General features: G+C 37.1%; 2 protein-coding genes across 6 annotated transcripts in view; one reads left to right on the top strand and one right to left on the bottom strand.

The window, feature by feature from the left end:
* The window catches only part of cdk15 (cyclin-dependent kinase 15), a 32,297-nt gene extending 15,180 nt beyond the window's left edge, over positions 1-17,117 (bottom strand). Inside the window, exons 1-3 of one of the 2 annotated variants that reach the window (XM_048200812.1) lie at positions 16,588-17,117; positions 6,433-6,464; positions 1,462-1,599 (exon numbers count right to left, since the gene is read on the bottom strand). In XM_048200812.1, coding sequence (XP_048056769.1) covers positions 1,462-1,599; positions 6,433-6,464; positions 16,588-16,702 — 285 coding nt within the window. In that variant the 5' untranslated portion in view covers positions 16,703-17,117. Of the gene's footprint in view, positions 1-1,461; positions 1,600-4,317; positions 4,950-6,432; positions 6,465-16,587 lie in introns of those variants that run through there. The other variant, XM_048200811.1, reaches the window with a different exon arrangement.
* A 2,218-nt stretch (positions 17,118-19,335) lies between these two features.
* als2b (alsin Rho guanine nucleotide exchange factor ALS2 b) overlaps positions 19,336-25,134 on the top strand; it is a 41,802-nt gene continuing 36,003 nt past the window's right edge. For all 4 annotated transcript variants that reach the window (XM_048200810.1, XM_048200809.1, XM_048200808.1 and 1 more), the window contains exons 1-4: positions 19,336-19,512; positions 20,388-20,458; positions 20,563-20,711; positions 23,243-24,285. In XM_048200810.1, the coding sequence (XP_048056767.1) occupies positions 20,442-20,458; positions 20,563-20,711; positions 23,243-24,285 (1,209 nt within the window). In that variant the 5' untranslated portion in view covers positions 19,336-19,512; positions 20,388-20,441. The remainder of the gene's footprint in view (positions 19,513-20,387; positions 20,459-20,562; positions 20,712-23,242; positions 24,286-25,134) is intronic.

Genomic DNA, 25,134 nt, shown 5'->3' with positions numbered 1-25,134 from the left:
TGACCTTTCGCCGGGAGTTTGATTGACAAGCGATCTAACCAATCAGAACGCCGCATCCGCCATTTTGTCCGACAAAGCAGCCAGTAGTTAAAAGATTAACCTCGGTGGAGTTAAACTTGAAAAATGGTGTGTATTGACATCTTTCCGCGTTTGAAACAACATTCATTCTCATGTTCATGGACTAATAGGAAGAGATGATCGGTTTTTACGAGCGGTTGAGCTGAGGATCTAACGTTACAGCAATCTGTCACGACCATGGTCACGACACATTAAAGAGCAACAAAACGGTTTTTATTGTTTGAATTTCTTTAATAACTACAGGGTTTGAAAGCTGGGACTTTGTTTAATATCATAAGTAACCTGCTCTGTCTTGTCTGTCGATGTGTGGTCAGTATCCTCTTTGTTCCGCGATGTATTTTTCACTGCGTGTGGAGTGACAGCGCCACGGCTTGTCGGACAAAGCAACAGTAACTAAGGGGGGCGGGGCTCGGCGAAAGGCTAATTGAGAATCACTAAAGAATCACTAAACAGCTGCCATGAAAACACACTTCTTGTATGATACATTTATTTTCATTAAATTCTTAATTTTCTAAATAGGGGCAATAGTCAGGAAATGCAAATATTTTGACATACTCTGCTTTCTTTTTTCCATACTTTTCCAGACCTGGAAATTACTCAAATCAAATTCCATACTTTTCCAATCTGTGTAGGAACCCTGTAAATCTAAGTTGCTTCAGCCCAGTAAATGTTCATCTTGAACCATTTATTCTTATGTTTACTTCATAGGTAATACTTTACAATAAGGTTCATTAGTTAACATTAGTTAACTACATTAGTTAACATGAACTAATAATGAACAATACATAGTTAATGCACTGTGAACTAACATGAACAAACAATGATCAACTGTGGTTTTATTAACTAGCATTAACAAATAATAAATACTTTAACAAATGTATTGCTCATTGTTAGTTCATGTTTGTTTACGTTAATGTTACAATACATTAACTAATGCTAACAAACGAGACCTTATTGTAAAGTGTTACCATTTCATAAAAATCATTAAAGATTTCAGAGCAAAAAGATGCGTGTAAGACGACCTGAAGGGGGACGTTTTTACAATTATACTAAAAGGCCTCTTATTTGCTAAAAAAATATAAACTATCAATCAGATGACAGAATGCATGTAGTAGATTGTGCACAACAGGTTTTGATCATGTTGATAATTCAGAGGCCTTATAAATGAATGTATCTAATATTATACAGTAGCCTTTATAGAGTTAACATTACTTTCAATGTGACAATTACAGTTTATAATAAGTAACATAATATTGTAATGTGTTACTGATAACATCCCTCAAAACTGTACATGACTGTGTATGTTTCTGTGTAGCTGTGGACATGCTTAAATCACACGTTGTGTATTGTTGCATGTCTGAGTTGTATTAGTGTGTCCCTCACCCACTGGAACTCTTGCTGGAAGCTCTTTCCTCCCATAGGATCGCTGTTACTGCGGCCCCTCTGAACTCTGAGCCGTCGCACCTGCAGCGTGTGAAACCAGTGCGGCTGTGGTTTCTCCACCCCATCCAGCTCACCCAGCTGAAATCAGAGACAAAGATAGAGAGAGAGAGAGAGAGAGAGAGAGAGATACACAGGGACATTTTGATCTATATCAGGTACAGTGTGAGATGTTATTACAACCTGTTTCGCTGATACAGCCATCTTGCTATATCCATCACATCTGTCTGTGTGTACGTGTGTGAACCGTGTCCTCATATTCAGGTCTACGTGGCTTCAGGATCTTCAGCAGGGAGATATGCATAAATACAGTGGGTACGGAAAGTATTCAGACCCCCTTAAATTTTTCACTCTTTGTTATATTGCAGCCATTTGCTAAAATCATTTAAGTTCATTTTTTTCCTCATTAATGTACACACAGCACCCCATATTGACAGAAAAACACAGAATTGTTGACATTTTTGCAGATTTATTAAAAAAGAAAAACTGAAATATCACATGGTCCTAAGTATTCAGACCCTTTGCTGTGACACTCATATATTTAACTCAGGTGCTGTCCATTTCTTCTGATCATCCTTGAGAAGGTTCTACACCTTCATTTGAGTCCAGCTGTGTTTGATTATACCGATTGGACTTGATTAGGAAAGCCACACACGTGTCTATATAAGACCTTACAGCTCACAGTGCATGTCAGAGCAAATGAGAATCATGAGGTCAAAGGAACTGCCTGAAGAGCTCAGAGACAGAATTGTGGCAAGGCACAGATCTGGCCAAGGTTACAAAAAAATTCTGCTGCACTTAAGGTTCCTAAGAGCACAGTGGCCTCCATAATCCTTAAATGGAAAACGTTTGGGACGACCAGAACCCTTCCTACGCTGGCCGTCCGGCTAAACTGAGCTATCGGGGGAGAAGAGCCTTGGTGAGAGAGGTAAAGAAGAACCCAAAGATCACCGTGGCTGAGCTCCAGAGATGCAGTCGGGAGATGGGAGAAAGTTGTAAAAAGTCAACCATCACTGCAGCCCTCCACCAGTCGGGGCTTTATGGCAGAGTGGCCCGACAGAAGCCTCTCCTCAGTGCAAGACACATGAAAGCCCGCATGGAGTTTGCCAAGATGGTGAGAAATAAGATTCTCTGGTCTGATGAGACCAAGAAAGAACTTTTTGGCCTTAATTCTAAGTGTGGAGAAAACCAGGCACTGCTCATCACCTGTCCAATACAGTCCCAACAGTGAAGCATGGTGGTGGCAGCATCATGCTGTGGGGGTGTTTTTCAGCTGCAGGGACAGGACGACTGGTTGCAATCGAGGGAAAGATGAATGCGGCAAAGTACAGGGATATCCTGGACGAAAACCTTCTCCAGAGTGCTCAGGACCTCAGACTGGGCTGAAGGTTTACCTTCCAACAAGACAATGACCCTAAGCACACAGCTAAAATAACGAAGGAGTGGCTTCTCAACAACTACGTGACTGTTCTTGAATGGCCCAGCCAGAGCCCTGACTTAAACCCAATTGAGCATCTCTGGAGAGACCTAAAAATGGCTGTCCACCAACGTTTACCATCCAACCTGACAGAACTGGAGAGGATCTGCAAGGAGGAATGGCAGAGGATCCCCAAATCCAGGTGTGAAAAACTTGTTGCATCTTTCCCAAAAAGACTCATGGCTGTATTAGATCAAAAGGGTGCTTCTACTAAACACTGAGCAAAGGGTCTGAATACTTAGGACCATGTGATATTTCAGTTTTTCTTTTTTAATAAATCTGCAAAAATGTCAACAATTCTGTGTTTTTCTGTCAATATGGGGTGCTGTGTGTACATTAATGAGGAAAAAAATGAACTTAAATGATTTTAGCAAATGGCTGCAATATAACAAAGAGTGAAAAATTTAAGGCGGTCTGAATACTTTGCGTACCCACTGTATATTGGCGGTCGAAAGTTTGAAATAATTTTTAAAAAATGTTAATGTTTTTGAAAGAAGTCTCTTCTGCTCACAAAGGCTGATTTTATTTGATACAGTACATGATCCTTCAGAAATCTTAACCAGAGATGACGATGACGACTTGAAACTGGACGGAACCAGCGGCGGAAAACCAATTCCGTTGAGCTCCAGCTTTGTTTATGTACCTTTTTTTTGCTGTGGGCTGTAATTTCAGCAATTTCATGCTACTGGAACACTGCACAGCCATGGTGTATTTTTGTAACAACAGCAGACGAAGCACTAAGGTGTAACGCAGATGATGTCAGAATGTCCTGACACAGAAGTTTCTTTTAGCGCTCATGTTCCCTATTTCTGTCTCTTTGCCTAAATTTAGTTAATTTGAGTGATTTCATTGCACGCAGGGACAACTGACACTCTCAGAATGGACTTCAGGTTTAGTTGTACAGAATGTGCTGTAAGCAGTAAATTATATCTTCAGTTAATTTGGAACTGTACAGTTTATCTTAAGACTCCTCTTCAATCAAACACATTACTTTTGACTCTCAATAATTGCTTGGCAACAACATAAGAACACTAATATGGAAATGCTAAATAGTTTAACCCATTTGGCATACAGTAAATGTTGCTTTGAAACAGTATTCAAAATAATCAGACCTATTTCTCAATGACATTAAAAGTTAATGACATTTTTATGGGACATTCTTCTATGATGTTACAAATGTCAATGTTATTGTAATTCAAAAGACAAGACATCATCATTTATCCCTGTTTGATGTCACACACACTCCTTCTCACACACACAGACACACACACACACACACACACACACACACACACACACACACACACACACACACATCTGACCTCAGCGACTGGGAGGGAGGACACACTCCAAGTTTTTGATGGTTTTTCTTCTGTTTTCATTGCTTCTTTTATCTCTTCTACTCTCATCTCAAACATTTCCTCTTTTTCTTCCCTTCTGATTTCATTTGTTTTATCTCCACAACACCAACAACATCTCCTTAAGCACACGGACGCCCAGACCCGCATTCTCCATAGGAAATCCTCCATCTCCAAATCTTCTCCTCTCTCACTTACTCTCTCTATCTCTGATTAAGCCCTATAACTCATATGACTTGCATGAGAAAGTGTGTGTGCGTGTGTGCGCGTGTCTGCAGGCCTGGTCTTATGACTCCATCTTCCATCCATGACAGCCAAACACAAACAGCCATGTTATATTTGCTAAGGGGAACAAACACATCCATTCAACCACAGGAGAGAAAAGCATGATGGGACGGTCAGTGAGAAATGGTGATTGTGAGAGAGAAATAAGAGAATAAAAGAACGCAAGTGTGAGAGGGAACCCATACCATACAGTCACATCTATACAGTGGTTTTCAGACTTTATAAAGACGTTTCTCATCAGACTGAGTTGAACTTCAGTGTCGTCATGATGGAAGTCAGCTGGATCTCCTTACTCTGTCCACACGCTATGGTTCATCTCTCTCTAAGAGGGGATTTTCTTGCCTGACTGTGGCTAAAATCTTATGTTGCACCCACATTCAAATTATTCTATAATATTATATATATATATATATATATATATATATATATATATATATATATATATATAGTATATATTCACTGTAAAAAATCTCAACTCATTATATATTTTTTTTCTTTTTTGCCTATACTTTTTCAAGTTTTACTTACTCCCAAAAGTTGAGATAACTTCTTTTTTGTTTTGAGATAACATTGGACAAATGAATTGGATAAACACAGTAAATTAAGTTTAGGTTACTTAAATTCAAAAAAGATTTTGTGATTTAAGTAAAAACTGTAATACTGCATAGCAGCCATTATGCATTATGCCATTATGTCTTCAGTGTCACATGATCCTTCACAAAAACAAAAAACAGGCCTAAATTTAAGATTTATGTATCTGAATTGCATATAACATTTTTATCCATTTGTATTATACAGTTGTAACATAAACAACCTGAAAAACTCAATGTGATGCATATTTGTCAGTCATACATAAAAGTAACAGGTTAGAAAGATGTAAGATTTCTGCACTCAAAAAAAAAAAAAAAAAATCAAGATTAAAAGAACAGCATTTTTTTAAATAGAAGAGAAATATAAATAAAGTTAATATTTACTTAGTTTTAATATTAAGATATTAGGATATTTTGTTAAATTAAATTACATTCATACATGTATAAGTGTCAATGTACAGTATGTGTGTTTGAGTGTGTGTTTTTCTATTCTCATGCTCTGGTAAGTCTGGTCATTTCTTGTAGGCAACTGGGGTTGCTGGAGTGTAATCATAGAGAGAGAATGATGGATGTTCTCCCTGTTCTTTATTGACTTTGGCTATCTGGACTCTGTGCCCAGATGGGACATACTCGATTGAGCAAGGAATGAGACGCCAGTTACTGACAGGAGAAAAGTCCATGCTGTGCACAGCTATGCTGCCCGTCTCTATGATAAAATGCTTGCTTACTACGTACTGAATTCTGTGCAGTATATTCTGCTAAAAATAGTATGAAAAACAACATATTTTGCAATAATAAAACATGCTGCATTGTTGTCACGTGTTTATCAAAATAAAATGGTTATGACAGGGTCTATTGGCTCAACTGTATACTGAATATTTTAGCAAAGACGGTAGATAGCATGCATACAGGAAATGTGCATACAGTGTGTATTATATACTGCAGAACTAAGAGTAGAATTCTAGTGTGTCATTCCAAATATAACCTCTCTATCTTCCCCCAGTAGAGGGCAGTGCTGCATTTCCTCCCCTTAACAATCTTGTTCTTTTGCCTTTTCTCCTCTCTCTGTTTTTCTCTCCCTATAGGGGGTAGTGTTGTATTTGTTCCTTCCACCTCCAGCTGTCATCTGTCCTGCCTCTGTGGGTGGAGGGATGTTTGTTTGTGCACATAACATGTTGTGTAATGTCATGTTGAATGTTCTTACCTCCTCATAGCCCAGATGTCTTTGCTTTAACCCTGTAAAACATGAAAGAGCAGTTTAGATGGCTGTGGTACGCTTCATGTGTGATAAATGGCTTGACTGTTTGTCATGGTTTTATGAGGATATTTAAAGAACTTTTCATAGTAAGAGAGTATATAAATATATTTACCCCCATTTTCACAGACAAGGCTTAAGCTAGTCCTAGACTAAAATGCATGTTTGAGCTTTTTTAACTGAAAGAAACTTTCACTGACATATCTTAAGATATGTCAGTGTCAGTGTTTTGTCTCGTGATACACACCAGTAATGTTGTTTTCTAGGGAACATTTATAAAAGTTTCTTAAATGCCGTAATTTACCTAAAGCCTAATCCTGGCTTAGTCTAAGCCCTGACTGTGAAACCGGGCCTGAATTGTAAATTATATTTAATTTGTATTCAATTTACATATTTAGATTATAATTAATAATATTTTAGATATTCCATAACTATATATTATAATTTAATATTTATTGTATAATATATATACACATTTAAAAACATGTATAACCCCAGATCAAGAAAAGTCGGGACATTTTGTAAAATGCAATGAAATGAAGAATCTGTGATTTGTTCATTGTCTTGAACCTTTATTTATCTGACAAACGTACAAAGAAAAGATTTTCAATGTTTTCACTGATCAACTTTATTGTATTTTGTAAATATAAACACATTTTGATTTTGATGGCTGCAACACCCTCCAAAAAAGTTGAGACAGAGCCATGTTTACCACTGTGTCATATCATGACCATTTTATTTCACAATAATTATTGTTATATATAAAAAAGAAATTTACAAACAATACAACAAATAATAGAGATATAAATTAAATAAAATTGTTTTTCAGATACAGTAGGTTTATTTACTTTGTATACATTTATTTAACATATTTTGTTGTTTGACAAACAAATATTTAATTAGGCTACTGTCCCTTTAAGACCGAATTCATGGATGTAATATTCTGAAACATATCCGGTTTTCACCCACCTATACGTCCACTTAAGCCATAACCGACTGTATTTACGTGAGATACTCCACACGATGGACATTTTGGCAACTATGTGTGCATTTGACCATTCAGGCGCAACAAGAACTGATCGCGCGATGTCCGAGAGAACTGGATCATGTGCAAGGAAAGAGAGAGAGAGCGTGCAAGAGAGCGCTTCTAGTGTGCGTCATTCAGCGTGATACCGCCTATCCTACCTTCACTAACTAAGTTAATCGATAACGAATTGTGATTGGATAGTATTTTGTTCTATGACAAATTTGATTGGGTTGTTCACGCGTGACAGAACACTACTACTACTCGTTCTATCAGTCATAATGAAATTTTAGGAAAGATGAAATATGGGACAAAGCATGATTTTTTCTTCATAAGTCGGGACACTAAAAAAGACCTGAAATACGGGACTCTCCCGGGAAAAACATGACGTCTGGTCACCCTACCTCCACATCAATAGTACCTTCATACATATACAAGTCACCCATACCGTTTGCACTGATGTACCCCCATACCATGATCGATGTTTGCTTCTGCACCTGTCACTGATGAAAGTCTGAATGGTCCCTTTTTTAGGACTGAGAACTCAATGTCAGTTTTTTCCAAAAACACACTGAAACATGGACTCGCCTGACCACAGCATACATTTCCACTGTCTTTTGGACCATCTGAGATGAGCTCAGGCCCTGAGAACTCGGCAGCATCTCTGCAAAGAATCGTTGTATAGCTTTCTCCTTGTGTAACAGAGATTCAAGTTGCATTTCTTGATGCAGCGGCAGACTGTTTTAAGTGACAATGGTTTTCCAAAGTACTCCCATGGCTATTTTTAACACAGTGCCATTCGAGGGCTCAAAGGTCACGCCCATTCAACAGAAGACTGCCTTGCCCTACACGGACTGAGATTTCTCTGGATTCCCTGAATCTTTTTACAATATTATATATGGTAGATGGTGAAAGAAATGTGATTTTTGAATTGTTTGACAATTCTCTCATGACATTTGGCACAAAGTGGTGAGCCATGACCCATCTTTGCTTGCAAAACCGAGTCTTTGGTGAATGTTCCTTTCATACCCAAACACAATACCCTCACCTTTTACCAATTCACCTGCTAATTGTGGACTGTTTCAAAACCAATCTTTTCACTATTATTTTGCCTCTGTCCCAACTTTTTTAGAGTGTATTACAGCCATCAAAATCAAAATTTGTTTATATTTACAAAATATAATTCATTTGGCCAGTAAAAACATTTAAATTTGGAGTTGTAAATGCATTAAATATGATTATATATATATTATATATTGTTTTATATTTATGTGTATGTATTGTATATATTTAAGAACATATATGTTCTTAAATATATACAATATTATTAAATATAATATGATCCCACTTTAACAGTGTAATAACAGATGTACAGATATTAATTACAGATGTAATTACATGCAGGATTTTAAAAAATATAAATAATAATGTAAATATATGTAAATACAAGTATGTAAAAACATGTATGCATTGCATTTTATCAAATTATTAATTTAAATGTTAGTACATAGTAGTTAAAGACACTTAATATAAACTAGGTCCTATAATGTAAAAATATAAATTAAATACAAATTAAGTTATTAAATAAGTTATTAAATACATAATATTATAATATTATGTATTTAATAATATTGAATGCATTTACATACATTACTTCCATTTAGCACATGAAAAAGCTTTCATTTTATAGACCATGGTGGAAGAACACATAAATCTGAACATTCACATGCAATATTACTGATTTAACTGCACTGACACTATTGGATGAGAACTCAACTTAGCTGGATGATATCTCTGTTTTCTGCAGAGCTGCTTTATAGCTGAATTGAACTCATTTCATAATTGATGTACTTTTTACAGTTTTTGACACTAAACTGATTTCAACTGAATAAGGACCGTTTACTATTGTCTACTATTGTTTACTATTTACTAATTTTAGAGCTGCTTTACAGCTGAAAACTGAATTCTGTTTGTGTCATTGAATCATTATTTTCCTGTTTATCACTGTATAGCTGCTTTGAAACAATCTGCCTATAATGTTTTTTAAAAATGCAAAAATGCAGAAAGTTTTCTGTGATGGTTAGGGTTAGGGTTAGGGGATAGAATATAAAGTTTGTACAGTATAGTATAAAAATCATTACGTCTATGGAAGTCCCCATAAAAAATGAAAACCCAACATGTGTGTGTGAGAGAGTGCGTCTGGTATGATAAAGCAGGTAGGAGGTGAGTCACGCTCAGTGTTTAAGCTCCTGACGGGAGAGGCGAACAGGAGCAGGTGGTTGGTTACAGGGGGTCTGAGATTTACCCTTCACCTTCATTTAAATGTTAACAGCAAATACAACACTAAATGGGATCAGCGAGCAGAGAGAGAAAAGGACAAAGAGAGGACCCCAAGATCGCAGTTCAGAGGACGGGTGCTCTGTAAAACAGCCCACAGCTATTAAAACGTCCATTTCGGTGATGTATATTTGAAAGGTGTCTCTAAGAGGTGGAGTGCATCTGCTATGTAATGTGTGATTAGATATGTTCTGACAGTCAGTCACAATGAAATGAACTCTGTTTAGGCAAAAGATACAGGGAATATAAAAAATATTCTCATCTGTGAAAGTTTTAAGGCTCAATGTGACTGCAGGAAGACAGTTCTGCCCTAAAAATGTCCAGTAAATTTGACCATGTCAAATAACATCTCTGCTGAGAAGAATGTTTTTAAAGATACCTCTAGAATGATTAAAAGCCCACTGCAGAGACAGCTGCAATTTCTGAGAGACTAATTATAGTTATTAATAGTTATTATGATTTTTATATATAGGAATGATTTTATTAAAGAGTCCTGTAAGAGTTGATTGCATTAATGTTGATATAACTACATCACATTAGATGATTGAATTACAAAGCCCTGCATGTTGACCCAGAAGACTGTGTGTCTCTGTTGGATCGTTCCAGATCTAATTTACTAAAAACTCTTTTTGGCACTGCTGCAGGTGTTACTCTGAGGAGCTCTGCTAACATCAGATTAGCATCGTCCTTGACAAGAAAGAAAGGTCATCATAAAGGGCCTTCCAGCGGTGACCAGTCTCCATTAACCATGACCTCCCATGAAACTGATTCAAGAAGGTTGTAGGAAGTCCATTTCACATCAAGGATCTCATCAAAAATGTATTTATGAAAAATGCATTCCCAGAGAAGCATTATTTCTCATACTTGATGACAACGAGTATGCTGCAGGTTATTTTATGGATTAATATGCATTGCTTATGCATAATCTAAATGTAAAAATAGAAGAAATGAGCATGCATAATTAAACATCCAATATCAGCCGATAACGATATACATCAAAAAAATATATATGTTTTTATTATCAGCCGATAACCCAAATCGTACTGATATATTGTGCATCCCTATGAGGGGATGGACTCTATTTCCAGCAAGATACCACCCATGACACTTAAGCAACTACCTAGCAACACCTTAACAACCATTCATGGTTATTTCTCCACATTAAAGGGTTAGTTCACCCAAAAATGAAAATTCTGTCATTAATTACTCGCCCTCATGTCGTCCCACACCTGTAAGACCTTCGTTCATCTTCGGAACACAAATTACAATATTTTTGATGAAGTCCAAGAGGTTTCTGAAGCACACATTGGCAGCAACATCATTGCACCTTTTGACGTCCAGAAAGGTAGTAAAGACATCGTTAAAATAGTCCACGAGACTACAGTGGTTCAACCTTAATATTATGAAGCGATGAAAATACTTTTTGTGTGCAAAAACAAAACAAAAATAATGACTTTAACAATTTAAACTGTTGTCTTATGCAGTTGACGCAGTGAACGCAGTTCGGCGCTTACGTGTTTACAACTGAATGCCGGCTCATTATTGGCCGAGGCAGTACACATGAGCGGCATGACGCATACATGTGATGCTGATGCAGGAGCCGGCCAATAATGAGTCGGCGTTCTGGCGTAGAACATGGAAGCGCTGAATTGCTTCACTAAGTCAACAAAAATATCTTAATTTGTATTCCAAAGATGAACAAAGGTCTTATGTGTTTGGAACGACATGAGGGTGAGTAATTAATGTCAGAAATTTCATTTTTGGGTGAAATAACCCTTTAACGTAAGAGCGGCTGCGGTCATTTGTGACTTGAAAGTGCAAAGCTTTCCAGTTATATTAGCTGTACAAAAACAGTTCATTATGCTGCTTGATACTGCAAACTGGTATTTGTTATCATATTATTATTATCGTAATCATAAACAACCGTTTTGTAGTGCAAATAGTTTTACCGTGTACTGCACTTTGTTATTCTTCTAGATATTTACTATAGCAGATGAATGGGAAGTCTTGCACATTCACAGAAAACAGCTTACTTCTGCACTGCAAAATAAGGTGTATGCTTAACTATTGCTTAGTTTCCTAACCATACATTTTTTTGAGTCTACTTATAATAAAAATAAGTGATAAAATCAATATTGGGTATAAAAATGTCAATCATAGGTTACTCAGTGGAGATTTCTTATAGAGTGTATTTTTGTCGACCAATGATCTGTGCTGTCTTTGTGTGTTTCTGCTTCCCCCCTTGAGCATTTTTTGCACAGATATTTATGAGCCAGGGTAAGAGAGGGCTCAGAGAGCTCATAACTCATGCTCAGATGCATCAGAGCTTCCTGTTCTCTCTTTTCATCCTCTCATCCATCTCTACACTCCACTCTTCCTGTCTCTGCACAAGTATGTTTACTCATTCCATCAAGATCGTTCTCTCTTTCATCACCACTTGACATCCTTCTCTTACTGTTCTGAATTCTGTAGCCAACTCACGTTTTCCCTCCTTCCCTCTCTCTCATATCTTAATGTGCAGCTCTTGCTGATCTGTATTCTGTGAGCAATGTGTACAGCCACCCATCACTCATGTATCAGACAAGTGCAGTGATTTGTTTGATGAAGGCCAAGAAACTCAGATAAACGAGGTAAACAAGTCAGGTTAAAGACCCCAATAAATGCCTGTTAGCTTTGATACCATCTAGAAGCGAGTGTATTCCTATAAATTCAGATATGTGGATTTAAAGTTACCATGAAATCCAAACTGACATTTTTATGGAATATTGAAGTATTTATTATAAATTATATATATATATATATAAAATTTTAATTCATGACAATGTGCCTCTAAACACTCACACTCACCCACCCCCTCAAAAGCATCAAGTGCCACGCATGGCAAAGTATCTCATACTTTTTTTATTTAAAGGATTAGTCCACTTTTAAATAAACTTTTCCTGATAATTTACTCACCCCCATGTCATCCAAGATGTCCATGTCTTTCTTTCTTCAGTCAAAAAGAAATTAAAGTTTTTGATGAAAACATTCCAGGATTATTCTCCATATAGTAGACTTCAATGGGCACCAAACAGTTGAAGGTCAAAATTAGGTTCACTGCAGCTTCAAATTGTTCTACACTGTCCCAGATGAGAAATAAGGGTCTTATCTAGTGAAACCATCACTCATTTTCTGAAAAAAAATTGAAAATTATATAAGTTTTAACCATAAATGCTCATCTTGAACTAGCTCTCCTCTTCTTCTCTATCAGAATTCCGGCAGTGTAGACACTGCTAAGTGTATTACTGCCCTCCACAGGTCAAAGTTTGAACTAATTTTTATATGCAATATGCTAGTTCAATAGTTTATGGTTAAAACTTATATAATTTTCAATTTTTTTCAGAAAATGAGAGATGGTTTCACTAGATAAGACCCTTATTTCTCATCTGGGATCGTGTAGAACAATTTGAAGCTGCAGTGAAACTAATTTTGACCTTCAACTGTTTGGTGCCCATTGAAGTCCACTATAAGGAGAATAATCCTGGAATGTTTTCATCAAAAACTTTAATTTCTTTTCGACTGAAGAAAGAAAGACATGGACCTCTTGGATGATATGGGGGTGACTAAATTATCAGGAAAAGTTTATTTAAAAGTGGACTAATCCTTTAATAATATTTAATAATATGCCACAATAGGGAGAAAAGACTATTGCAAGTCATGTCGACTTTAAATACATTGACATTCTCTTCTTGAAAAACAGACCAAAGTATTGATAATTTTTCATAAAATGTTCTCTAGACTGTAATTTGAGAATGTTCCTCCTGCCTCTTACTATCAATAGCAAGTATCAAATCATAGTTCATGATTTGAGAACATTAAGGTTATTGGCTATTAAAAAAGGGATAACCCCTTCGATATGTCCAACCCTAAACTTCTGTTTCAATAGTTAAGTCAAGTCAAATTTATTTGTATAGTGCTTTTCACAATACACATTTTTTCAAAGCAGCTTTACAGGAAAAACACAATGTTAATGTTTATAATGATTTATGCCATCTTCATATGCATATCCATCTATGTATGTGGGTAGTTAGACATATTTATCCAACCTTATATAACGAGCTGGATTCTTTTATATAGTTACATTTTGTGACAATATAAAAAAAATCAGGTTGAGATTTTCTATGTAGTATATATCGCTTTACATGAGTGTACTGTATATACGCAGATAAAGTTGGATATAATATATATCAAATTAGGATGTATTATATAACCAACTTTAATATATTGCTGGGCAATAATATAGTTTTATACATATATATACATTAGTAGTAAACATATGTCATTAGTAGTATACATATTAGTATACATTATACATATAAATTTTTTGATGATATAACAAGCAAGCAGTTGAGATTTGCTATATAGCACATACTGAGTTTACTGTATGTATCCGGGTAAATTTGGATATACTTATAGTAATCGTAAAATTAATTATTAACTATTAATTTGTTAATTAATAAAAGTTATTAATTTGTTATCTGGTGATATTGATGATTATGAAACGTGAGGCTTTTAACCCAGATCAGGAATATGACTTCAGATAAACCAACTTTCAAAATTCAGGAAAATAATCACAAAGAAAGTGATTTCAGGCTGGTAGCCCAAGAAATGCAGACAAACTGGCACAAAAATGCAGATTTGCTGGCCACTTACAGGACAGCAATAGGCTACTTTCGTACATGGTGAGGAAATGTGCTTAAATACACATCCAGAAATAGCCAGCGACAGATTTACCACTATTGCAATATATTTAAAGTCAATGCCTTTCACTCGTGCCTGCTTTATTCACACATAACACACACACTTTTCTTCACTCTGAGGCCCTCGTGCCTCTCAAGAGATGGACACAGATGCTGTTACAAGCTGTTTTCCTCTCACCTACAGGAACCTGCCGTTCCCTCGTCCATCACAACAAAATCTCACTTCTGCCATGCAGTAAACCACGGATAATATCTCTGCTGTGTAGGTCATTCTGTCTCGTATCCACAGGTCAAGCAGAATCCTGCTACAATCCAGCATACTTGGGCTATTTGTCTTCCAGTACACGTCGACAATGACACGTGCTTAGCCACAACAATCTATTTATTCACTTCCTCGGCTATGGTTTAGGAGAGTTGCATACCCTGCTGATTGCATACCTGATTTTGTGGTTCTACCAGTGTTATTTTATTGATATACTATTATAGTTCTTATTAATATTTTGAATTAGCATTTAAAAAAAAATTTTCATTCAAATTTTATCTGATTTATTTTTTTGTTACATTCTTTTGACATTTTTGTTAGTTTTTTAACATTACTATTTAGGTTTCATTTATTTTTACATCAGTTTTAGTTTTAGTTAAAGTCACCATGAAATCAAAATTGACAATTCTTATTTTTGTATAGAATGTTGCAGTATTTATTATTTATTTGTGCACATCATTTTTTTTTTAATTTATTTGTCCTCTTAATCATTAACCAAAATAACTTCCCCTCCCACTCGTAATGGCATCTCTTCTCTTATGACACCTTTACTGCCGCAAGGGCGGGACAATCTGTCACTCACATGAGATCGACTAAGAGCAAAATTAGCATTTTAATTTTCACAATTTAATTTTTTTTCATTTAAATTTTATTTTCATATTTTTTATATTTAGTTTTTTTTTGTTACGTTCTTTTGACATTTTTTTCAACATTACTATTTAGGTTTCAATTATTTTTTTACATCAATTTTAGTTTTAAAGTCACCATGAAATCAAAATTGACAATTCTTATTATTGTATAGAATATTGCAGTATTTATTATAAATGATTTATTTGTGAACATTATTTTTTTTAAATTCATTTGCCCTCTTAATCATTAATCAAAATAACTTCTCCTCCCACTCTGATGACACGTTTACTGCCGCAAGGGCGGGACAATCTGTCACTTACATGAGATCGACTAATAGCAAACAACAATGATCCAATGATCCAATCAACTCCTGATAGACAAAATCAAGTCCCGCCCTACATTTTTTCTTGTTCGAGAAGCCTTTTCACTCAGATATATATTACAAAAGGGAAGAAAAGACTATCGCAACTCCTGTTTCATGCCCACTTTAGATTTATTTCAGTTAGTTGCCTAGGCAACATTTCTAATTTTATTTAGTTTAGGATTTATTTAGTTTAGGATAATAACTCTGGGTTCTACAGGACATTTGTCAACTGGCCAAACTGAGAGACCAACTAAACCAGCTCAGACCACCTTAGACTGGTTTAAACAGTTTTGTTCAGGAGGGTCTAGTTTCTTTGTAAATTTAAATAGATATCAGGAGCTATTTCAGGTTTAAAAGGATTAGTTTTTTGGACCAGAGTTTTATGGGCTAGTATCTTCTCTCATTACTGTAAGCAGCAGTATATGTTCAATTACATACAACTGATACAAGAAATAAGGCAAATGAGCACAAATACAAAGAATACATTCTGATTTCTGAAATGAACTAATTACGCTCTTTTTGGCACAAACGAGAATGCAGATGTAACCATTATATGCAGACCATGACTGAAGTTATTTACAATATGTTAAGTATGCAGCTGAGATGCAGGGGATGAAGAAGATTGTTGGTTTATCTCTTTAATTATGTACTATTCCTCCTTCCAACATGATGAGACATCAACTCATGTGATAAAGGACAGATTTCGATACTGTTTGTATATTCTTAGATAAAGCTGAAATGCACTTACCGAGACGCTGGAAAGCCTCAGAAGCTGCATGCCGGAGGTTCTGCATGCTGTCTGGTTCTTCTGATGGCCCTTGATGGAACTGCTGATATGACAGGAGGCTATCACTGTGACCCATACATTTTGAGTGTGGTACAGGACCTCATCACTGTCCCTTTATCCAGCATGTCATCCTCTTGCTTCAGGCAGCTTGTGGCAGACAGCACCCACGCTGACACAAGTTCCCTTCTCTGTCCTCCTACGTTTACTCTGAGAGTTCTCCTCCTGTCTCTCTGTACCTCTCTCTCCTTCTCTTTCTCTCTGTTGCTCTCCTGCCTCCTGCAGCTGCCACTGCCGCTTGTCTGGTCACAGGCCAATCAGAATTCTTCTGCAAACCACCATCCAATTGGCTGAAAATTAAAGCGAGGCAAGGGATTGCTGGTTTGTTTTGAAAGGCTGGTGCATCTAAAACACCCAGAGGGTGTCTGTAAGTGTTTGCGTCTCAGTATGAGTGCGTGAGGAAGAGAGAGTCTGAAGGAGCAAAAGAGAGAAAATTATTTTTAAAACAAATGTTAGCTTAAAATTCCACTCATCTCCAGAAAAATAAAAAGAGCAGATAAGCTAAACAAATATACAATAGCTAAATAAATTAATATTACAAATATAATATAATACTATATAACAACTATACCACATGGCTAATCTCAAATGCTTGATTTTTTATATCATTGCAAAATGTAAACTAGTTGATATATAGTAATGGATCTCAATATCATACAGTCACTGCTGGAAAGGGTTAAAATATGCAGAAGATGCTGGAAAACTGAAGAATTTGCAGGATCTGGAGGATGTTTCTGAAGAATGTTGGTCAGTTTAACTGTTCAGGACAAACAAGAGACTCATGAACAACCATCACAAAACATAAAAATAAACATAAACATAAACATAAACATCTTGGATCATCCAGGTAGTCACACACAGTATTAAGAATCAAGGGTATGTACATTTTTGAACAGGTCATTTTTATAAATTCAGCTATTTTTTGACTATATGTAAACATCTTTTATGCAAAATATCTTATTCAGGACAGTACTAAATAAAAAAGAACACACATTTTGCATAATCCCTCTTATTTTGTTAAAATAATTAACAATTTGCAGATTCTGCAAGGGGTATGTAAACTTTTGAGCACAACTGTATATATATATATATATATATATATATATATATAACTTTATGAGGATACAGTACTCACCTAAAGCAATGTATACTATCCCAGCTAACAGGGAACATTCTGGTAAGGTTCTCTCAAAGTTATGAACAAACATTTCAGTAACATTAATAAAACGTATGTTCAATGTTATCTGTTCTCAAATGTTCTCAAAATGTTAGCACAATAACATTATTTGTATAGCCTACACAGTTCATGAAACGTTTCCTGAAACATTTTTGTTATAGGATGTTCCTCTAATGTTTTTTTAAATGTTACTACTAGTTTTAGAATGTTTAGAGAACATTAATGTTAACGTTCCCACAATGTTTGCAAAATTATAAAATGGAATGTTCTCTTCGTGTTCATACAATAATTTAAAAAAAAGTTTTTAAAATATTTAAACAACTGGATGTTTCTTTTTCTCAGAACTGCATGATATAAAGTCGCAATTGTGTGTTATAAAGTTAGAATTGTGAGATATAAACTCGCAATTCTAAGGAAAAAAGTAATTTTTTCCCTCAGAAGTCAGAACAGCGATATGTAAACAAAGTCTTTGATATAAACTCTCAATTGCGATAAAAAGTCAGAACTGCGAGTTTGACTTTATTTCTCACAATTGCGAGTTCAAGTCAAAGTCCCTTTAAGACAAGTCATTTCACTCGGCGGCCATCTTTGAAACGCCTCTCGAGCATCCAAGTGCAGAAACATTAAATTCTCCAAAGCTGTTTGTCAAGCTTTCGATTAAAATTTCATGTATGAAATCACCAATGAAGTCTGGCAACAACTGTCTCAAAATTTGTTTCTGAACGCTCGAATCATGACAAAAAACGCTATTATTCAGGCTGGATAAAGCTAATGCGCATGCGCAGTCCTAAATGCGCGTCTCTTGTGCCTCATTTCGGAGGCGCGCGTCTGACTGTTTCTATAGGAACCGGACCTTCTGACGGCCGCTGCAGTGACGCGATGAATTTACCAATCGGCGATTGGCTCTTATTTAGAAGGCGGGACTTATTCGCCATATTGCGCATTGCACTTTCTCCCATTCATAATAATACGAGCGAGGCCTCTTGTGTTATTCTATAGTCTTTGGTTCAAATCCCGCAATTCTAATAACTCGCAATTGCATTTGCGACTATATCACGCAATTCTGAGGGGAAAAAGTCATAATTGCGAGATGTAAATTCACAGTGAGAGAAAAAGTCAGAATTGTGAGAAAAAAATCGCAATTATCTTTTTTTTTTTTATTTATTCAGTGACAAAAACAAGCTTGTTATAGCCTACAGCGTCCGTTAAGAAAAACAGTCTACGTAAAAAAAATATACGTTATCGGTTAGCCCTAGTGATGACACAAAGACAACTGCACGAGCAATATTAATCCATATATTAGTATTAATCTGCAATCTACAGTTTCTATGGACTAGTAAAATTATATATTTAGCTTACTATCTCAGCATTTCATTTTCAAGCAGCCCCACTCATCTCTCCTGTTCTACCTGCCGACTCGTGCCGAGTAGAAAAAGCGAAAGCGTAAATACTCCATCTGGTTTGTCCCTCCTGCTTCTCCGTTCGTTGAAGCGCTCACAACAACCACAACAACCCACCCGATTAATGTCATCATCATGAGCTTCGCTCTGCTGCCTGTCTGCTTTCACCACCGGTTATATTACATCTCTGATCAAGTGTTTTAAAAGCTGAACAAGATATAACCAAGAACCATTCGCTTCTGACATATTGGGGTAAGAATGAACGAAGCATCTTGTATATCAGAGTACGTTAATATTAAAGCAGCTAATAAAATGAAGCTTAGGGATGTTTCTGTCTTTCAGGGACAGAAATTGTACAATGCATTGTATTTGTATGACTTTACAGTGGTGTAAAGATCTTTCACTCATCAGTTATTTAACATTATCCCCACCTGTCGACGTGAATGTTGCTGTGCTTTGATTTCATCAGACGTCTAGTTTCACTTTAGACATTATCATATGGATCATTGTTATCGATTACAATATTGTATATGAAACGAATCATAATGTGTTTTTTTCTGTGGTTTAAATTCATATAATTTTTTTCATGACCATCTAAACCTGCTTGACAGATTGTGCTTTAACTAAGACCTCAGAATAGGAGTCGTTAATATTCATTATAATTTATTAGACAGTATCCCAGATCTGTTGTTGTGTGTTTGTTGATTCAGCTTATGATTTCATCACAGCTCTAGGTCACCTTTGTCCTTGATCTGTGTGTGTACACATGTGTTTACACTGTTAGTCTTGGTCAAGAGTATTTGCTTTACACATAATCTGGACTTCAAAATATACTTGTTTTACAATTTAAAATAAATTTAACCTAAGCACTGAATTAACTCACACTCGTGACTATCATTTATATTAGTAATCATCACAAATTATCATTCGAAATCTTAAAAATTCACTCACACAAACGTTTTGAAATTGGACATTTGGACATTATCATTTTTAAAGCTACTTTCACTTCTGCAATAATCTGCTGATTGTCTTCTTTTAAAGGTCTGTATTTCAAAGCATTCATGGAGTTTAATCAAACAAGTTGTTGTCATTCAGCATCTGAAACTGTGTCACCTGTTCTCTCACAGGACAATCATCCACGGTGACAAACGCAACAGCTGTGACATGGGGAACGTTTAGAGATGGAGAAACAGATAAGGTGCGTGTGTTCAAAGACAGGCTGCCAGCAGAGTTGGACAATGCAGCATTTGTGTTTTTTGTCTCATGACTTCTCTGAGAGTGTGTGCATCACTGTGTTTGTAGTTCTGGTGAGGAGGACGGTTCTGGGGAGAGGGGTCTGCTCCACACGTGGAGGGGATATTCCTACAGCACCACACCAGAGAGGGTGCTGCTCTCCCGGCCTGTGCTCCAGGCTGCTCTGGGAGCTAGACATGGTGTTCTGCTAGTAGAGGGTAATACATTTATTATTCACACTAGAACAGGCATAGATACTCATGCAAATTGTAAACTGTCGAAGCAAAGCACTAATATTTGATGAGCTTTTTGTTTAAAGTCAATGTCAAATTGACTATTTATTGATGCTATTTATGTTACTTACTATGTGTAAGTCATCTGTGAATGTTATTGCAATCTTGTCTTTATAATCTTTCATCAAAATATAATAACATCTGCCTTTAAACGCCTTGCCAAGCTGACATCATCTAAGCCGTGAGAGGTCTTGGTTATGTTAAAGGGTTAGTTCACCCAAAAAGGAAATCTCTGCCATTAATTACTCACCCTCATGTCGTTCCACACCCGTAAGACTATTACTAAGATATTTTTGATGAAATCCGAGAGCTTTCTGACTCCTCCGTAGACAGCAATTTAACTACCACTGTCAAGGCCCAGAAAGGTACTAAAGACATTGTTAAAATAGTCCACGTGACTACAGTGGTTCAACCTTAATTTTACGAAGCAACAAGAATACTTTTTGTGCGCTAAAACAAAACAAAAATAATGACTTTATTCAACAATCTCTTCTCTTCCCTGCCGGTCTCCTACGCTGTTGACGTAGTAAAATAAAGGGCAGCGCTTCTGTGTTTATGTCCAAATGCCAGCTCAATAGCTTGCTGTTTATAGAAGAGTCAGAAACCTCTTGGATTTCATCAAAAATATCTTAATTTGTGTTCCGAAGATGAACGAAGGACTTACAGGTTTGGCAATAGAGTTTTCATTTTTGGGTGAACTAATCCTTTAACACAGTAATTTAACAGGATATGCACTCCCAAAAAAAAAAAAAATTATTTGAGTCATTATTTACTCACCCTCATGTCACTCCAAACCTGTTTAACTTTATTTCTTCTATGGAGCCCAAAAGATATTCTGAAAAATGTATTTTTGTTCATAGTGTTGTTTTATACCCCATTGACTTTCATTGTATGAGTTTCACAAAAGAAAGTCATACACGTTTGCATTTTATATTTGGGTGAACTGTCCTAAAATGGAAAAAAATGAATAATTTGAAAAGAGATCATTACCATTTGGATACATTGAGATATTCTTGAGGGTGAATATTAGCCTCCACAACATAATCAATAAGTCTTTCTATTAGAAAAGTGTTATTAGCAGTGAAAACTGCTGAAAATGTTTAATGTTACCTTTAAATGAGTGGTTCTTAGCCTATTTGGGAGTTTTATTGACAGACGATCTAACCAATCATAATGGCGAATTCGTTCTGTTCAACTAAGCAGTCAGGGGAGTTGAACTTGAAAAATGGAGTTTACTTTCCACGATTCCTTCAGATTTCCTTCTGATGTTCATTCATGTTTATTTGATGCTATAATTTAACTAGTAGGAAGAGATGTTCGGTTCACGAGCTGCTTGAACTGAGGTGCTACAGCAATCTGTCACGACTAGGGCTGGGTAAAAAAAAATCGATTTTTCGATTAATCGTTTTTTAAAATGTGGTCAATTCAAAATCGATTCTCAAAGGCCACGAATCGATTTTTTTATTTCCGCAAACATTGAACGTAAATTTAACGTTAATCTAATTACGAGTCTTCTCCACTAGATGTCACTCTCTTATTTGCCTTGTGCGATGTCACCAAGGAGCAAGAGGCGAACCTGTCATTCATTCATTCAGTGCTTAAATGGCGGTTTCAGGTGCTTTGTCGACGTTGATGCCACCTTCACATAAAATTGAATCAAGAATCGAAAATCGAATTGAGAATCGAAATCGAATCGATTTGAGAGCTTGTGAATCGAAATCGAATCGATCTGAAACATCTGAATCGATACCCAGCCCTAGTCACGACACATTAAAGAGCCACAAAATGGTATTTATTAATTGTTGAAATTTCTTTGAAAATTACAAAATTTGAGACTTTGTTTCATATCAAAAGTAACCTGCTCTGTCTTGTCTGTCGATGCGCTGTCAGTGTCCTCTTTGCTCTGCAATGTATTTTTCACTGCTTGACTTAGTCGGACATAGCAACAGTAAAGTGGGCGGGTCTTTGCGAATGTCGATTGGCCAAAAATGTCACTTTCAAACCAAACGGCTTTTTGTTTGTTAACACGGCGAATCTGCGTGACCAATTTGAATCTGGATTGGAATGGATTTGGATTTCGCCTAACCTTTCGCCTAACTAGATATTTCCTCTGGTATTTCTCCTATAATTATGACAAAACAGCTTGTTTTCAAACTGGGAGAATAGAAATATTAAATATTTTTGTGATTCCAGAAGTTCCAAGTATTATAAAAACAATTATTGAGGGGGAAAGTACTTTAAGTTAGATTATTTTAATATAATTAATTGAAAACATTTTAAGTCATCCTGTGGCACCATTGGAAGTTTACTGAGGTCCCTTAGTTGGCTTGGCACCAGTCCATGGGTTGAGAACCACTGCTTTAAACAGATGCTTGTGAAAAGATTAAACTTGCTTCTCATACATTTTGCAATGATATTACAATCCAAATATGTAATAATTTATATACTATATTTAGGGGGACAAGTCTACAGTTTTGGTGAGTTGCCTTGGAAACAAAACCAAACATCATCAGTAGTGACTGAGCCTGTTTTGGAGGCAGTGCTTAGCGAACAACGTGTTGTTTTTGTGGCTGCTGGCTCCGCCCACAGTGGAGTAGTAACAGAGGATGGAGGTGTGCACATGTGGGGAGAAAACGCTCATGGCCAGTGTGGCCTGTTGGGACTCTCTGTTATCCCTAACCCCACCCCTGTGGCCGTGCTTGACTCTGAGGCCACGCCCCCTCAGACGGTGAAGATCTTGGAGGTGGCGTGTGGGGATCAGCACACTTTGGCTCTTTCAGCCAAACATGAAGTCTGGGCTTGGGGCAGTGGGTGCCAGCTGGGCCTGAACACTTCAACGTTTCCAGTCTGGAAGCCCCAGAAGGTAGAGCCCCTGGCCGGAAGGCATGTGTTGCAAGTGGCCTGTGGAGCCGCTCACAGCCTGGCTCTGGTGCGATGTCTCCCCCCTCCACAGGAGCCTCGGAAACCCCCTCAAGACAAGTGTGGTCAGTGCCATCAGCTGCTGTACACTATGACAGACAAAGAGGACCATGTCATCATCTCTGATGGCCATCACTGTCCACTAGGTGTTGAGCTAGACAGCGACGAGACCAAGTCTGCATTAGAAGGCAACCCAGAACAGGGTAAACAAGGCAAAAGCTCTCCTACAGAACCTGTTCCATCCGTGTCTACCCAGATCCCAAGATCACCCACCTCCAGCACAATCCCTGACAGCACACCTGCCTCTGAACCCCCAAATCAGGTTCCTGAATCTAGCCAAGAACCTGTAGAACCAACCATAGAAGACTCGACTGAACCTGAAGCTCCGGTCACAAATGGAGAGGTTTGTGTCGAAGCCTCAGAATCCTGCACCCCTGAACCGGACAGCTGTCGAGCCATAGGGGGGAAGTGCTCCCCGTTCCCCGATGAGCAGGCAGTGAAGGCCTATCTTAAGAGACTTTCTGATCATGCCCTGGCAGAGCACACCACCAAGACCCCCAGCACGCTTCATTCTGCTCAGGTTAGTCTCTGACAGTAGCTACGTTTACATGCATCCAAATGATCCAATAGTTGGCTCTATCTGATTGTAAAGCCTTCATATAAACAATTTAAAGGGTTAGTTCACCCGAAAATGAAGCTACTTAATTACTCACCCTCATGTCATTCCAAACCTGTGAGACTTTCGTTCATCTTCGGAACACAAATGAAGATCTTTTTGATGAAATCTGAGAGCTTTCTGTCCCTCCATAGACCGCCTATGTAACCAATGAGGTTCATTCTCATGTTATGCAGCACATTTGTAGCCTGGTAATACCAGACTCTGCTACTTCACTTTGCTTCGTAGACAGAGTCTGGAATGGCATAATAGAGAAGTGTTTTCTCTCTCGCTAGGGGGCGCTTGTCTGAGGTTTAAAATCATTGGTTACCCGTAAGCCAATCAGATACGTTTAGTTATGACGTATGTTATGCTCCTGTACAGCCGCATCGAAGCACAGACATCATGCATCGAACTCAAATCTATGATTGAACTTCCACTGTAAACCTGTTGTAAACACATGATGATGCGAGCGAAATACCGGAGTGAACATGGCTGTAAACGACTTTTGCAGATTATGCGAAGTTAATGCATCCCGAAGTTTGCATCCCGTGTCTCGTTTCCCATTTCCGCGGTCCTTTCGGGTTTCGATTGCTCTAACCTACAATGTAAAACTCAGCGCTTAGCATCTACGTCACGGCTCTCAGCCCGCCCTCTGTTCGTTGATTGGCCCGGCTGTTTCCAGACCGGTGGCAAACAGAAAGCTCTGACGCTGTATCAGACTGAGTACAGAAGCGAAATGAAATTGAGCGGAAGTAGGAAGTCTGACGTAGT

The sequence above is a fragment of the Megalobrama amblycephala genome, linkage group LG8 (genome assembly GCF_018812025.1).
Source record: "Megalobrama amblycephala isolate DHTTF-2021 linkage group LG8, ASM1881202v1, whole genome shotgun sequence".
Classification (NCBI taxonomy): Eukaryota; Metazoa; Chordata; class Actinopteri; order Cypriniformes; family Xenocyprididae; genus Megalobrama; species Megalobrama amblycephala.
The sequence above is the reverse complement of the archived record's forward strand: the minus strand, read 5'-3'. Positions and strand labels throughout refer to the sequence as shown.